The 15,101-nt window shown below is 36.8% G+C and overlaps 1 protein-coding gene across 1 annotated transcript in view; it reads right to left on the bottom strand.

The window, feature by feature from the left end:
- Positions 1 to 304: 304 nt before the first annotated feature.
- Positions 305 to 15,101, bottom strand: part of LOC126284856 (UDP-glycosyltransferase UGT5-like) — an 87,905-nt gene continuing 73,108 nt past the window's right edge. Inside the window, exons 5-6 of the mRNA XM_049984090.1 lie at positions 12,830 to 13,049; positions 305 to 1,137 (exon numbers count right to left, since the gene is read on the bottom strand). Of these exons, the coding sequence (XP_049840047.1) occupies positions 837 to 1,137; positions 12,830 to 13,049 (521 nt within the window). The 3' untranslated portion in view covers positions 305 to 836. The remainder of the gene's footprint in view (positions 1,138 to 12,829; positions 13,050 to 15,101) is intronic.

Below are 15,101 nucleotides of genomic sequence, written 5' to 3'. Positions count from 1 at the left end.
AACAGAAATACTGTGTCTTTGACAGTAAATCATGTGCCTAATGTGCAGAGTATGTAATTAAACGAACAGTAGAGGACAGATACAGTCCATTGATCTAACTCCTTTACATGAGTACATTGGTTTAATCTTTCAGTGAGGGTCTGTAAATCCATACTCTAGCTCTTTGTTATGTCTTCTTCACAAAAATGGCATTTTGTAATCATGATAAGATCAGAATGTTGCAAGAATTTGAACCTAGTTAACTGACTATTTTTAAGGCATTGGCAATTGTGACACATTCAGATACTTGTTGGTACTTAAGAAGTCTTGTATATTAATAATTTTATTTTATTTCAGCGAGTAACAGAGTAGATTTCCTTATCTTGGTACACGACTGAATGAAATTCAGACAAACATCAACTTGTCTTGTGATATCATATAAGTTGTAGTAGAATTTCTGTAATAAACTTATTGTTTGCAGTACACGTACTGCAATCAATTTAAAAAAAAGAATAAGCTTATATCTGACAGGTTCAATTTCATCACAGTAGTACATAATGTTTAATCCACTTAGACTTAAGGCATGTAACTCACTGCATTACTTAAGATGTATATATGCATGCCTCATTAAGTTAACGTTATACATATCACAGAAGTTGACTGAGGTTTCAAACATAAACAGAACTGTACTAGTTGCTGAATATCACTTTGCAGATATCACATTTATGTTTTCATCAGTAATAACATCCACATGATATTTCAGGCTATATGGCTGTGCATATGCAAATTAAATACAGTTGTAGTGTAATGTGATGACAGATTCCATCATGCTGCCTGTTAAAGCAGCTGTGTGCTTTTTAATCTTTCTTACTCCGTTTCTTCTTCTGTCCACCATGACTCTTTCTTCCAGCAAAGAGCCTTACAACTGCCCTAATAATGAAGACAGCTGTAAGAAGGGCTACAAATCCCACAGCCAGTAGCATGGCTATGACATCTAAAAGTAAATACTGATACCATGTGAGATCCATGGCTGCAGATCTCAAGTGGAGTGCACCATTGTGCCTGATGACGTACTCGGTCCAGTAGATAGCTTCCTCCAGGGCTGGCCTCGGCCGGTCGTGAAAGAGGCGTGACAGCTTCTGTGCCCTGTCTCTGTAACTGCAAAGATAAAGCACCTACTGAATGCGAGCATTACATTAATTTCTACTGCATAGCTCAGAAAGGTGAAACAATTACAAATAATTTTACATAAATGACATGTTGTCAGCTAGAATAGTTTGGTACTTGGGCGGGGCTGTGAGAATATTTTCTTAAAATTCCGAAGGGTCTAAGCTGAAGAGAGATATGATCTCAGCAAGATTTTACCAGCAGTATATCTGTCAGAAACACATTAAGATAATCACCTCGACAGCTGAGGCTCGTGCCTTAGCCACGTACCAACATTCCAAGGAATCTACAAAGAAGGTTGTTTTTCCTCTGTGCTAACTCACACAGTGATAGATTTGAGGAACTGAGAAACGTAAGGACCTAAAATGCAGAAACAAAGTGTAGAGAAAAATAGATATTTGAGAAAATCAGATTTTTGGCAAACAGTCACTACCATAGATTCAACTTGTTTATTAAACAGGTCTCAACATCTTATATTTTCTATAAAAAGACTCTGTAGCCATTTTACATATGAAATTTTTGTTAATATTTAGGATTATTATTAATCTTGATTTGGAAAGTTTCATATATAAGCAAGTGGCAATGGTGTCTTTTGACTGCTGTGTGGTTTGTAATTAATGTGAAACTAGGAACAGAACATAAAGAACAGGTACTAAATGTACCACACACACAATCACAACACATGCCAATACTTCATGGTCTTCAATATCACCATTTTCAAGGAGCACATTCTCCAACTTGAGGTTCAGATGAAAGTGTCTGTTCACATGAAATCTAGCAGTTTTTTTTAACCCTGTGTGTTTCAAGTTTGATCTAGTCATTTTTTTAAGTCTTTATGTTTCGAGGTTGAGATTTGTGTTCCACCTAAGTATTTGGGGACTAGATTTTGTAAGACACCTACAAACTGTGGGAATAGACAAATTCTGGTCTCTCTCATTGTTACTCGAAGAAAATTGTGAACTTCCACAATTCCAATACAGAACATGTTACTTTAAACAAGAGTTCATAGCAAGCTGTTGGAAACTTCACCTTTGTAAAATTTGTGAAATGTACATTGTTACCACAAACAACTTTTGGTTTCCTAGTGAGGTTGGTAACACTTTTAAATGTTCTGAAATCCTTGGCATCCATTTTACAGACTGGAATGCAGAAATCTTGGAATGTGACATTATGGTGGGATATTTCTTCACGAGCTTTCAGCTTTTTTGAAGAATTGGGCAACATTATAGCCAGAGAGCATTTTTAGAACAACAAAAACTTGTGTTTTGGGCCCTAATGGAAGTGAATACCAAAGAAATTGGTGACACAGCTTTTCACCAATGTTCATATATAGAGTGCAGTGATACAGCACTCATAAAATTGGTTCACCACAAGATAAACATGCTGCAGTCTCAAAATCAACAAACAGTGTACTTAGGCCCTTGTGAGTCTCCACACGTCATTTATATGATTCCTTATTTGATATGAAGCACCAACATCCTTACTACTTATTCTTCTCTATGAAAGCATGAGGCTCATTCAGGGTCAGCTACAGACCATTGGGTGAGTAAAGCAGAACAACTTCTGAATAAACCTAACCTGACCATTTGCATTTAACAATGTATCTTATTTTTCACAATATTACTTATTTTAATTCTTATTATTTTGATTATTACTTTCAGATTATGATTGTTAGACCTTTCTTGTCTTGCCCAGGTAGAGAGTGTGCATCTGTCCTTGTGGCTCTGATTTCAAAAGTTTTTAAATAAACCCAGGTTTCGCTATTCATCACATCATGGTGTACGACAAAGGTGACAATTTTCTGTGCATTTAGTAGTAATAGTAGCTTTATTCATCCATAAATCTCTTTTTACAAGGATATAGAACATGTCAAAGTATATACATGTTTAGACCAATTTAAAATAAGCTAATTTGTCCTCACTATCAGTCACTGCACACACTATACACACATTGTTTCGTAACACTTCACTCACTACACACACACTCACACACACACACACACACACACACACACACACACACACACACACACATACACACACACACACCTGTGATCTCTGGGTCATTTTCTGTACCACAACTTCCCATTTGCTCTCCTGAAAAACTGAGTCAGTATCCCTCTATAATAAGTGAGATGTTGAGCTGAGAAAGAGGAAGAGGTGTTAGTGTTGTGCTATGATAGCTTGGGCGTAAATATTTATAGACAAGGAAAAAAGAAGGAAAAAAATAGTGTGAAGGTGTTGTGTGGAATGCTGGATGTTTTATAAGAATAATTATTATTTATTTGTAATACATTTTTTTACCAAACCCCTACTCAGTTTTAGCTAAGTAATACTTCAATGTATAAAATGTATTGCATAACAGGTAATTTTTAGCTGCCTTTTTAAATAAGTGTATTTTTGCAATTTCTTTCATCTCTTTGGTAATTTATTGTACAGTTTTATTCCTTGGTAGAAGATGCTGTTTTGAATTTTATGTGTATTTTTTCTTGGTAAATGTAAGTTGAGTCTAGCTCTTGTTCCATGACCATGGACAGATCTGCTTGTGCAGTAATTACCAATGTTATTCTAAAGTTTGAAAATTGTGTTCATATTTTGTGCATTTGTTACCCAAAAAAGAATGCCACAGCTAAGAACTGAGTGTACATATGGATAATATGTAACTAAAAAACACTGCATGTTACACACTGATGATAGGATTCTAAGGGCATAAAATGCTGATGACATTCTGTTTGCAAGTACCTTTGTGTGTTCATGCCACTTCAACTGAGAATCAATATTCATTCCTAGAAATATTGCATTTGTGACACAATCTATAGAGGTGCCATCTTTATTTAATTTAACATGGTCATTTTCCCTCTTTAAACTGAAATTCATGGCATTAGTTTCCTTTATGTTCATTGTTACTTTATTGTTTAATGGCCAATGGTAAACTTCCTTGAGAGTTTCATTTGCTTTCTCTGTGAGGAGCACTCTTGTTTTTTCAGTGGCAATGATATTGCTGTCATCAGTGAAGAGAACTTTTTCACCATGTGTAACAGTACTGGAAAGTCATTGATGTATATCAGGAACAGTATTGGTCCAAATATGCTACCTTGCAGAACCCCTATATTAATGTATCTTGGTTCTGATAAGTGTTTTACTAAATGTTTAGATGTATTTGAAGTATGTGTTATCTCTACACTTTGTACTCTATCTGCTAGGTATGATCGAAACCAGTCATTATCTACCACTGTTATTCCTAATGATTCTTATTTATTTAATAGAATCTTGCGGTCGACTGTATCTAATGCCTTATAAAGATCCAGAAATAAGCCTGTGACACACTCATCAAGAGCATCAAGTATAACTTTAGTGTATTCTACTATGGCTGACTCTGTATTTTTGCCACTTCGGAAACATAATTGTGAGTCACTTAAAACATTGTATTTATTCAGGTAATTCATTAATCTGTCTTTCATAACTGCTTCTTTTATTTTTGAGAATGGTGACAGTAGGGAAATGGGCCAGTAATTTTCTATGTCTTCTTCATTACCTTTCTTAAGCAAACATACAACTATTGCCTATTTTAACTGCTTTGGAAATGTCCATGATGTGAAGGATTCATTTATTATATTTGTTAAGGGCCTTGTATAATCTCTATGCATTGTTTTAGTACACCCATTGGTGCTTCATCTTAGACTACTGACTTTTTTGTTTTTAGTTTTTGAACAGTTTTATTGACTTCATTCTCTGTTGTTGGAAGTAACATCATTGTATTTAGTGCAACATTATTTACAGATGTTATATTTGTTTGGGGGAATGTTTGCTGTAACTTCTCTGCAATAATTGAAAAATGCTCATTTACCAAGTTTGCTAAGTTTTGTGGATCATTTATTACCTTATCCCTCTCCCTCAGTAGTATGTTATTCTGCATTTGTTTGCCCCTCTCCGTTTCCTTTTTTATAACATCCCAGACTGCTTTGCTTTTATTCTCTGCATTATATATTATTTTGTCATTAAATGACTTTTTTGCAGCAATCAGCACCTTCCTATAGATCTTTTTGTATCTATGATAGAAATTTAAGAATTCTGGATCATTGCAATTCTTTTTCATGAAACTGAGGTATTTAAATGTTTGGGAGGACTTCTTAATACCTGCTATTATGCATCTGTTTTTGTGTGATGTTGATACAGATGAGCATACTTGGTTTCCTTATACACTTCATCCCAGCTTTATTTTGCTAGTTCTTTTGAAAAATCTTTTATTTTGATTTCTGATAGATGTCGTTTGTAGGCTTGAAGTTTAGGAAATGATTCGATACCTGATTTTACTGTTGTTACTTGACAAAGAGGGTCTGGTAGTCCGAGATCTTTTACAGCTACATCACATTTTTCCCTGTACATATTTGTGGCCACATGGTCAATTACTGATGCAGTCATTGTAGTAACCCTTGTTGCACTATTGACCAATAGGGACATGCCAAAACTCTGAAGGATATTTATGAGGGTGCTGCTGGATTCATTTATGATATTAGTGTTGATCTTCATGTTGCCACACAGAATTATGCTGACCTCTATATTTCTGACTTTATCTAGAACTTCTGTTAATTTATTGAAAAAAGTGTCCACACTACCACTGGGAGATCTATACACACACAAAATGGTTAATTTCTTGGTGATGTTAATCCTTGTTAATTCAATAACCGATATTTCAAAGTGTTTGTCTTCACTTACGTTACAGAGATCAGTTCTCGATTTGAACTGTGTTCCATTTCTGATATAAATGCATGATCCTCCACCCCTTGAAGTCGTTCTGAAGTAAGAGTTTGCCCATTTCATACAATAATAATGCTACATGTTGGGTTTCTGTGCCTCTACACCAGTGCTCAGTAACACAAATTACTGTGCAGTTCAAAGATTGGAGCTCAATTTCTAATAGTTGTGTTTTATTTTTTATTGATTGCATGTTTTGATGGAGGATTGTTAAGTCTGTGAAATTCCCTGTTACTCTTTCCAATGGTTTGTTTTTCTTTGTGACGTCTGGCATGTGTAATATTTGAAGTGTTAAAATCTGTCTTGTCAGTGGTTGCTTCAGTATTTTTTAAGCCGCTCTTTAGGCAGGGGAACCTTATGTCTGGACTTATCCTAAAGAAGAATTTGGTATTAAAAAGCTGGTTCACCACTGCAACAGGTATCTCAATTACCATTCTCATCACATTCTGAATTAAGCCATACATGTACCTTACAAATGTAAGGTCTTGCTAAAATTTGGATTTTTTTATGTCTGGTGATAACAGGGATTCAAAAATAATATCCTCTGAATTTTTAATGCTTGTCATAAGTTTACAGGGCACCTTATTTAGTGTATTGCATTACAACTGTTGTACATGAGCTGAGATTACACACAGTGATTAGGCCTTAACTCTACAATAACCCCACAAATTGACAGTCATGTAATTGAAGCAAAATAGAGAATACTAAGTGGAATTAAATAACTTGGATCTTTTTATGCATACGATATACATACATAGTCAACAAGATAAAAAAATACAGGGTATAACAGAAACTACAGCTAAATATGTAGGACATGTTTCTTGTACATAGCGGAAGTAGAAGTAAATATCGTGTGAGCTTGGGTCCAAAGAAGTTTATTTCCATTTTAGATATCATTTCCAGCAACAATTCACAGAACATTAATTTCAGGTGTGGCAGCAGAACATATGTACCAACTCACTCATGGTACTGTTGATATACAGATCACATTATTTCTCATACTGGTACATCATTCACTTTTGTTGCCTTACTTACATATTGTAAGGTACACTTGTCTTACTGTGATGTCTTTGGACTGTGGTAATCGTTGGGTTGCAGAGTCAAGTGGCAACCAGAGTGCCAGGTGGTTGTCACGGCTGTGTGCCTTGTAACGCGATACATTTATGTATATGATAAAAAGTAGGCTGAGCAAGTAGAATAACAGAAAGCATATGTGTGTGTTGTTGACTTTGTGATCAGAGTTAGCTGGCACACAGCTTTCAGGGCTAGCTCAAAATGGCTCAAATGGCTCTGAGCGCTATGGGACTTAACTTCTGAGGTCATCAGTCCCCTAGAACTTAGAACTACTTAAACCTAACTAACCTAAGGACATCACTCACATCCATGCCCAAGGCAGGATTCAAACCTGTGACCATAGCGGTTGCATGGTTCTGGGCTGAAGTGCCTAGAACTGCTCAGCCACACCGGCCAGCCAGGGCTAGCAGCCATGTAATTTGCTTCTGTTGTCTGATGTTTGACATGAAAACTGGTATGATGCATGTATTAGGAAAGAGTGTATACCTGGTACTTACATTGATACAACTGCTGCATATGAAGAATTATTTCTTTCATTATGATGATTGACATGTTGTACGACTTTGTACTCGAACATCTTGAAAATTACTAATCCGCCACACTGAGAAAGCTAGGTGGGACAATATGCACTGGCGAGCAGAGAGACAGCGTAGCAGATTGTGCGGGCTGAGGTTTTGAACAGTGAATCAAATAAATGAAATTCTTTACACAGTTTAGGTGTCAAAAGAAACTGGGGGAGGTTCGTGGAGTAGCCCTTGATATTGAAGAGGATGCAGCAACATACAACGGCAACAGTTCCAGGCTTTGAAAAGTAAAGAAATTGTTGTTTTGCCAGGAATTGTTGCATTAGAGCAGCTGAGTGAAGCACTTGTAATTTTGAGTGAAATAACATATGACAACTGGGAGTGAACTGTATTAAAATTTGTTTTACATGTGTAATTGAGTAAGGGAGAGATTGTTCAGCTAGTACCATCATGACCCAACAACATGTGGACACAAATTAACTATTAGGAGATGTAAATAGGGAACAGGAGGAAAGTAAAGTGGAACAAGAGGGTACTAAAGACTCAGCATTTTTAGACAGTACTGAAATTAAAATGCGGATAGTAATATGTGCAGCAGCACACCTTGTTCAGGATCACTTCAAGGGTAACATTGAGTATAAGAATGATGTTACAGACATTAATGGAAAAACAGAAGAAAAACAAAGATGTATTAATGGCAAAACAGGAGGAGGAGCAGAAGGAAGAAGAAACACAAGGGTGGGAAGAATTTTAAAAAATGTGATCAAATATTACAGAAACCAGATAAAGTTGCAGTCAGATGTGAAGATTTAGACATTGAAAATCAAGTAGGAATTTTCAAACTAGACATGGAACTATAAGAACCACACCAGAATAAAGCACCTGCAATATGAACCAAAATAAAGCAGCTGCTATATCGATTAGGAAATCCAAGTAAGAACAAATTTAGGTCACTGAGACTGTGCGAAAGGAAAAAAGAGATATACAAGCAGTGGATTGTAGTGTAACGAAAACAGACAAATAAATGTATGCTATGGAGACTTCAATAGTACCAGATTTATGGGTGCAGACAAATTGAGAAAATATGAAGTAGAGATCAATTTTCGAGAAAATGCTGTGCAAATTCAGAAGGGCAGAAGAGAGCAGTTGGTTACATTCAAAGAGAAGGAGGCCACTCATGTTACCAAGGCACTTGTAAGCACCAGAGCAGGAGCACTGATCTACAGCTGCGCACATCAGGCCAGCAGCTAATGTTTACAAACAAGACCATGAGGGCTACCGCACTGGCACATGGGATGCGCTTGCTATGGCAGACCTAGAGTGGCACATCATCAAACCCACAAATGACAGTGTTTATGTCTACAGTGTAAGCACAGAAAAAGGTGTATTTTGTGCTGTGTTTTTTGTTTTCTCTGTCAGCTCTTCTACTATTTTCTTTCAGTTGATGGATCTGAACTAAAGGTGTAAGGTGACTGATAATATGGTGTTGTGCAACTGAATCATTAAATGACTCCTGTTCCGTGTCTAGTTGTGTGGTCTGAGTGGTTAATCTCATTTTGTGTTTTGTGTATATGCTATATTTAGAAATCAAAAGACAGGGAATCATATGAATCTAATGAGTTTGTTTAATGTAAATAAAATAGAAAGAAACTTCCACATGGGAAAAATATATTAAAAACAAAGGTTCCAAGACTTACCAAGTGGGAAAGCGCTGGTAGATAGGCACAATGAATAAAACACAAACACACACACAGAATTTGAGCTTTCTGCTCCCGGGATTGGAATGACTCCTTACCCTCTCCCTTAAAACCCACATCTTTCCTTTTCCTTCCCTCTTTCCTGACGAAGCAGCCGCCGGTTGCGAAAGCTCAAATTCTATGTGTGTGTTTGTGTTTTATTCATTGTGCCTATCTACCGGCACTTTCCCGCTTGGTAAGTCTTGGAATCTTTGTTTGTAATGAGTTTGTTTAATGCATATATAACTAAACAGATGTATATTCATACCTCTGAACAGTGGTTTGTATTTGTGTTACACAATTAATGACTTGCCTGTGACTGTAATAACATGAAATGCTTGTGAATGGTATTGTCTACGTGATTCCAATTTTATTATCTGTAAGTTTTTGCTTATTCTTGTTTCCTTAGGTTTCCTATTTTCTTTTTTCTCAAATTTGAAAAAATTAAACTGGCAGAGAAATTTAATGTATCTTTGCCTTACTGCGGCATTTTTGATCTATAGTAATTTTGAGTAGGAGAGTTGACTGGTGGCTGGAGCGTCTAGTGGTTTTTAAGGCTGTATGCCTAGTGAAGTGATACATTTATGAGAATGATACAAGTTGGGTGGGTGCCAAGTAGATATAATATTAAGCAGAATAGCAGAAAGCATATTATATGTTGCTGACATTTTGTTCAGAATTAGTTGGCACATAGCTTTCAGATAATTTGCTATTGATGTCTGAAGTCTAACACAAGAACTGGTAGAGTGTGTGTATTACGAAGGAGCACGTATGTGTGTAATTGTGGTGAAAAGGAGCAAGTTCCAGTGTAATGAATAGTATTTTGATATAATTGATGTGTGTGAAGAATTAGTTCTTTCTTTTTGGCAGTTGACATGTTGTATGAGTTTGTGTTTGACCTTTTGGTATTTAGTACTCCCCTGCACCAATACAGCCTTACTACGTAGCATCAGTTATTTAAGTGGTCAGTAGAGACTTGATGAGCATTCATCATGAGCTTAACTGCGTGTGCAATGCAACTGGATGCAAGATTTGACATATACCTATTTGATGTAGAGATTAGAATTTGGAATGACTGTGACACACAATGCATGTATTGAGAGATTATGGAAATGCTCCGCTGGTGGGCGTTTGAAACAATTTACTGTCACTTTTGAGAGAACAGGGCAGGGCACCGAGACCTGCAACCTACAACTGGAGAAGGCCTAGAAACACAAGAACATCACAACTGCAGGAGACAATTGTTTGTATAGTCTGTGTTGACCGTAGTGTAACTAAAAAGAGAAGTGCATCCAACATTTTTTGTAAGTGTAAAACTGACTCTTTTCATATTAAAGAAGGAGGTCACAATTACAATCAACAGAACATACAAGTAAGTAACTGACAAGTTGTGCTGATCACATGACTGTCTGGTAACTGTTACAGGGTAAACCATTGTATTCACACCAGGGATGCAGCAGTGCACATGTAATTAAGTGCAACAGTGGGCTATTTATGTATCAATGCAATGATCTATTCCTGTGTGTTTGCTTGGTCAACATACAATAAATAGTTATAGAACATGGTTTATGGTATGGAAGTAAAATATTTTTTGCCAATTGTTGCTTCCATACAAGGAGAGTGAGTCCTGGATGATTGCTGTACCTCTATATTACAACCTGTATGCAAATGATAGACAAAAAGAGTAATTCAGCCTCACGCCAAATATTTTCTGCCCTACACTTAAGAGAATATCTAAAATATATTGAAGAGAGTTTTTATTGAAAGGTCACACATAATACGAGGGTTGACTGAAAAGTAATGCCTCCACCTTCGTAACCCTTCAACAGTCAGCAGCATTGGTATGTGGTAGGTACTAGCTTGTTCCATAGCCTCTTCTCTACAGCAGTTGGCGAGAAGCCTTAGCATTGAATGGTTGTATTGTTACACTGTAAAGTATGGAACCCTGCGTAGACAGTCAGTCAATGTGATTTAAGCAACGTGCAGTCATTGAATTCCTAACAGTAGAAGGTGTCACCCCAAATGTGGTCTATCAGAAAATGAAAGCAGGTTATGGTGATTGTGTTGATGTGAGTACTGTGTGTCTTCATTCTTGTAACATGAGAGAAGTTCCTGGCAAATTTCAAGTCTGTGCACTTTCATTACAGAAGTCAGCATCAGGGTACCCATCATGCACAGATCTTCTGATAGCCAACTGAAGCTATAATGTGACCCATACATTCTTGTGAAATGCCAGTTGTGCTTGCAGTTTCTCTGACGATCATCCTGAAAACAATCTGGTAACATTTTGCTTGTAAAACGCAGTGATTGCTGTCACACGATGTCCAACTATTTGCTTGTCATGCAGGTCACATGTTCCCACCTCAACATCTTTCAACTTACTCGTCCAATGACACACAGTAATCACATCAATACAACCACCATAAACTGCTTTCATTCTCTGATGAATCTCCTTTAGGGTGACACCTTGTGCTGTCAAGAATTCAATGACCGCACGTTGCTGTCTGTGCAGGGTTCCACACTTTACACTGTAATAACACAACCATTCAATGCTAAGGCTTCCTGCCAACTTAAGCTGTAGTGAAGAGGCTACAGAATAAGCCAGTACCTGCCGCATACCAATGCTTCCAACTGTTGAAGAGTTACAAAGGTGGAGGCATTACTTTTCAGTCGACCCTTGTAATGTCTTCTGCATTATTTTACATGTAATTCATAATACTGTGTGCTGTAACATGTTTTAAGTGTTGTAATTGTACCCCTTATATTTTCAGTTGTCACTGTGGTTGAACATATAAAAAGTACAGTGAGTGTAAATGTTGCTGTGAGTTTCATCAAATCTGGCACATCAGTTGCAGATGCTGATACTCTATCTTATAAAGATTGGGCTGTGCTGGTTGGTAGTTCTCACGATATTCATAAAAACAAAACATTAAAAAGCTTGTTGTGCATTAAAGAAATATTTAGTTTTTCATCCCACACCAGTGTTCTTCAATTAAACAGAGGCCACTGCTATGATCTACCTTGGGAATCAGTACAGCAAATGAGCAGTAAGTGTAAATAACCAAAATATTTCCTTAATTTTCTTTTTCTTGCCCTCTCTATTAGACTTCAATCCTGACTGTGCTAAAAATTTTAAGTATAATTGTTATTAATCCCTTTTATCAAACCAACTATGCTGCTGAATTCAGAAAGTCAAAGTAACAAAACTGTTACACTGACTTTGAGAGTTATTCCATATGAAAAACTTGAAATTTCCAGCTCATTACAAGCAGAAATGGAGGAACGTTTAAATATACTAACATTATTACATTAAATAAGGAGTATTCTAAGATTTTTCTATATACAGGCTTGATATGTTTCAAACATCCATGTTGGATGAGAAAGGCTAAGATACATCATCTCTAACAAATAATTTCCATGGTACTTGAGGGAACACAAAGAGTAAAATTGTTGGGGAAGACAGGAATCTGAATGTTACAAACAAATACTTGAAGATGTTAGGTACAAGTGCTACTCTGAGGTGAAGAGGTTGGTGCAGGACAGAAATTCTCGTGTGTGTACATCAAAACAGTCAGAAAATTGATGACCCAATTACCTTGAATTTGTTAGCATTTCTGAAACAGCAGCCCATAATGATTCTGTGGACACAGATGGAAATTCAATTTTCTTAGCATATCCAGCTTTTTCTGCACGAATTGCATTAAGCATCTGGTCACCATAAACTGGAATTGCAAGTAAAGGAACACCACGATCGACTGCTTCTAGGGTACTAAGGAGTCCACCATGTGTAATGAACAATTTTATATTTCTGTGAGCTGCAACAAAACAATATAGGAGACACAAAGCAAAATTTTATGATCACATTCACTTATTTCAATCAGAAGTTTTAAAGGATTAGTTTTACATGATAAATGCAATGAAATCTTCATTATAAGTGAGACACAAATTTTCCAGAATAATATAACACACATTTGGCACAGCTTTTGATGTAGACATTTATATTTTCGCAAAGTTTACATATTGAATCACATTATACTCAAATAGTTTGAAAATTTTAACGTTAAGAGACAGTGGCCTCAATGCATCACCCTCACTTGCAGTGGCAGATCATGGATGAACATTCTGGGTGTTCACATACTTTTGGATTTAGATAAATTTGGGAGAGTGAAATTAATAGCATGTGCTTTAGAACAGTTAAGCTTATCATCAAGTTTATACATCTACAGCCACTGACAAACTTGTCTGACAAAAGAAAGAATTGAAACTTCCTAGCAGATTAAAACTGTGTGCCCGACTGAGACTCCAAAGGCAAAGGACCCGAGTTCGAGTCTCAGTCGGGCACACAGTTTTAATCTGCCAGGAAGTTTCATATCAGCGCACACTCCACTGCAGAGTGAAAATCTCATTCTGGAAACATCCCCCCAGGCTGTGGCTAAGCCATGTCTCCGCAGTATCCTTTCTTTCAGGAGTGCTAGTTCTGCAAGGTTCGCAGAAGAGCTTCTGTAAAGTTTGGAAGGTAGGAGACGGATACTGGCAGAAGTAAAGCTGTGAGTACCGGACGTGAGTCGTGCTTCGGTAGCTCAGTTGATAGAGCACTTGCCCGCGAAAGGCAAAGGACCCGAGTTCGAGTTCTCAGTCGGGCACACAGTTTTAATCTGCCAGGAAGTTTCATATCAGCGCACACTCCGCTGCAGAGTGAAAATCTCATTCTAAAAGAAAGAATTGTTTTTGTGGAATTTTGTTGTTTTGTACATAATTAAGTACAGTTTAGGGCACTAACAAAATAAAGTGTAAGCTTTCATAACTCTCCATTTCGCATATTTCTCTGAGTGGGAGTTTTTGTGCTTTTCTACTTTTTGGACAAATGTACAAGATCTGCAAATGATTTATTAGGTCACAAATTTATTTCCAGGCTAAAAATCAGATATTCTTCTCCTGCACCCACACTACAACCTGTGCTAACTGTACATTGCTCTTGTTAAACATTCACTTGTGGTCACACTTATTTGATTTCGTCATTCTCCCAAACAAAGGATCTGTTCTCAGAGGCCCTAGTTCCTTTGCAGCTAACTTTTCCTGATAATTTATTTTTATGTTCTCAGAACGAGATTTTCACTCTGCAGCAGAGTGTGCACTGATATGAAACTTCCTGGCAGATTAAAGGTGAGTGCCAGACTTAGGCTTGAACTCGGGACTTTTGCCTTTTGCAGGTACATGAGCTACCAACTGAGCTACCCAAGCACAACTCATGACCTGCCCTCATAGCTTTACTTTTCTATTTAAAATAGATTCAACATAGTTCATGTTTACACTGCACACAGAAGTCGATTCCCACGTGGTAAACAACCAACCCCAAACGCAAACTGCCATTTGTGGAAATGATTAAACTCAAGTAGTTGTGTCTACCAACATGGTCACTTGACTAGAGTACAAATGAGGTGCTGGGGTCAATAAGGACCTAAAGCACACTGTTGTCGATTCCTCATTTAAGTGAAAATCAGAGGAACCAGTGTTACAGCTTTTCGTGAGTTTTTATATATACAATGTGGGCCAATGGCACAGATAAACCTGGCTCACCATAAGATCAACAGATTTCAGAAGCATGAATAAATGTTAAAATCTCACAATTGATGGTAATGTAGTTTAGGCCTTTTTCTATTCTCACCGCCTCAATTGGATTACTGTATGATAAAATTCATAACTTAATATTCTATAACTCATTCAGAAACCCACTAAATAGGTTTACTGTCAGAACAACTGTAACATATACTGATGTCTGATCTAATTTTACTAATTTATTTATTTATTTATTTATATTTTTTTTATTTTTTATTTTTTTTGTCATCAGTCTACTGACTGGTTTGATG

The sequence above is a fragment of the Schistocerca gregaria genome, chromosome 8 (assembly GCF_023897955.1).
Source record: "Schistocerca gregaria isolate iqSchGreg1 chromosome 8, iqSchGreg1.2, whole genome shotgun sequence".
In the NCBI taxonomy this organism is placed as follows: Eukaryota; Metazoa; Arthropoda; class Insecta; order Orthoptera; family Acrididae; genus Schistocerca; species Schistocerca gregaria.
This window is presented reverse-complemented; position numbering and strand designations above follow the sequence as displayed.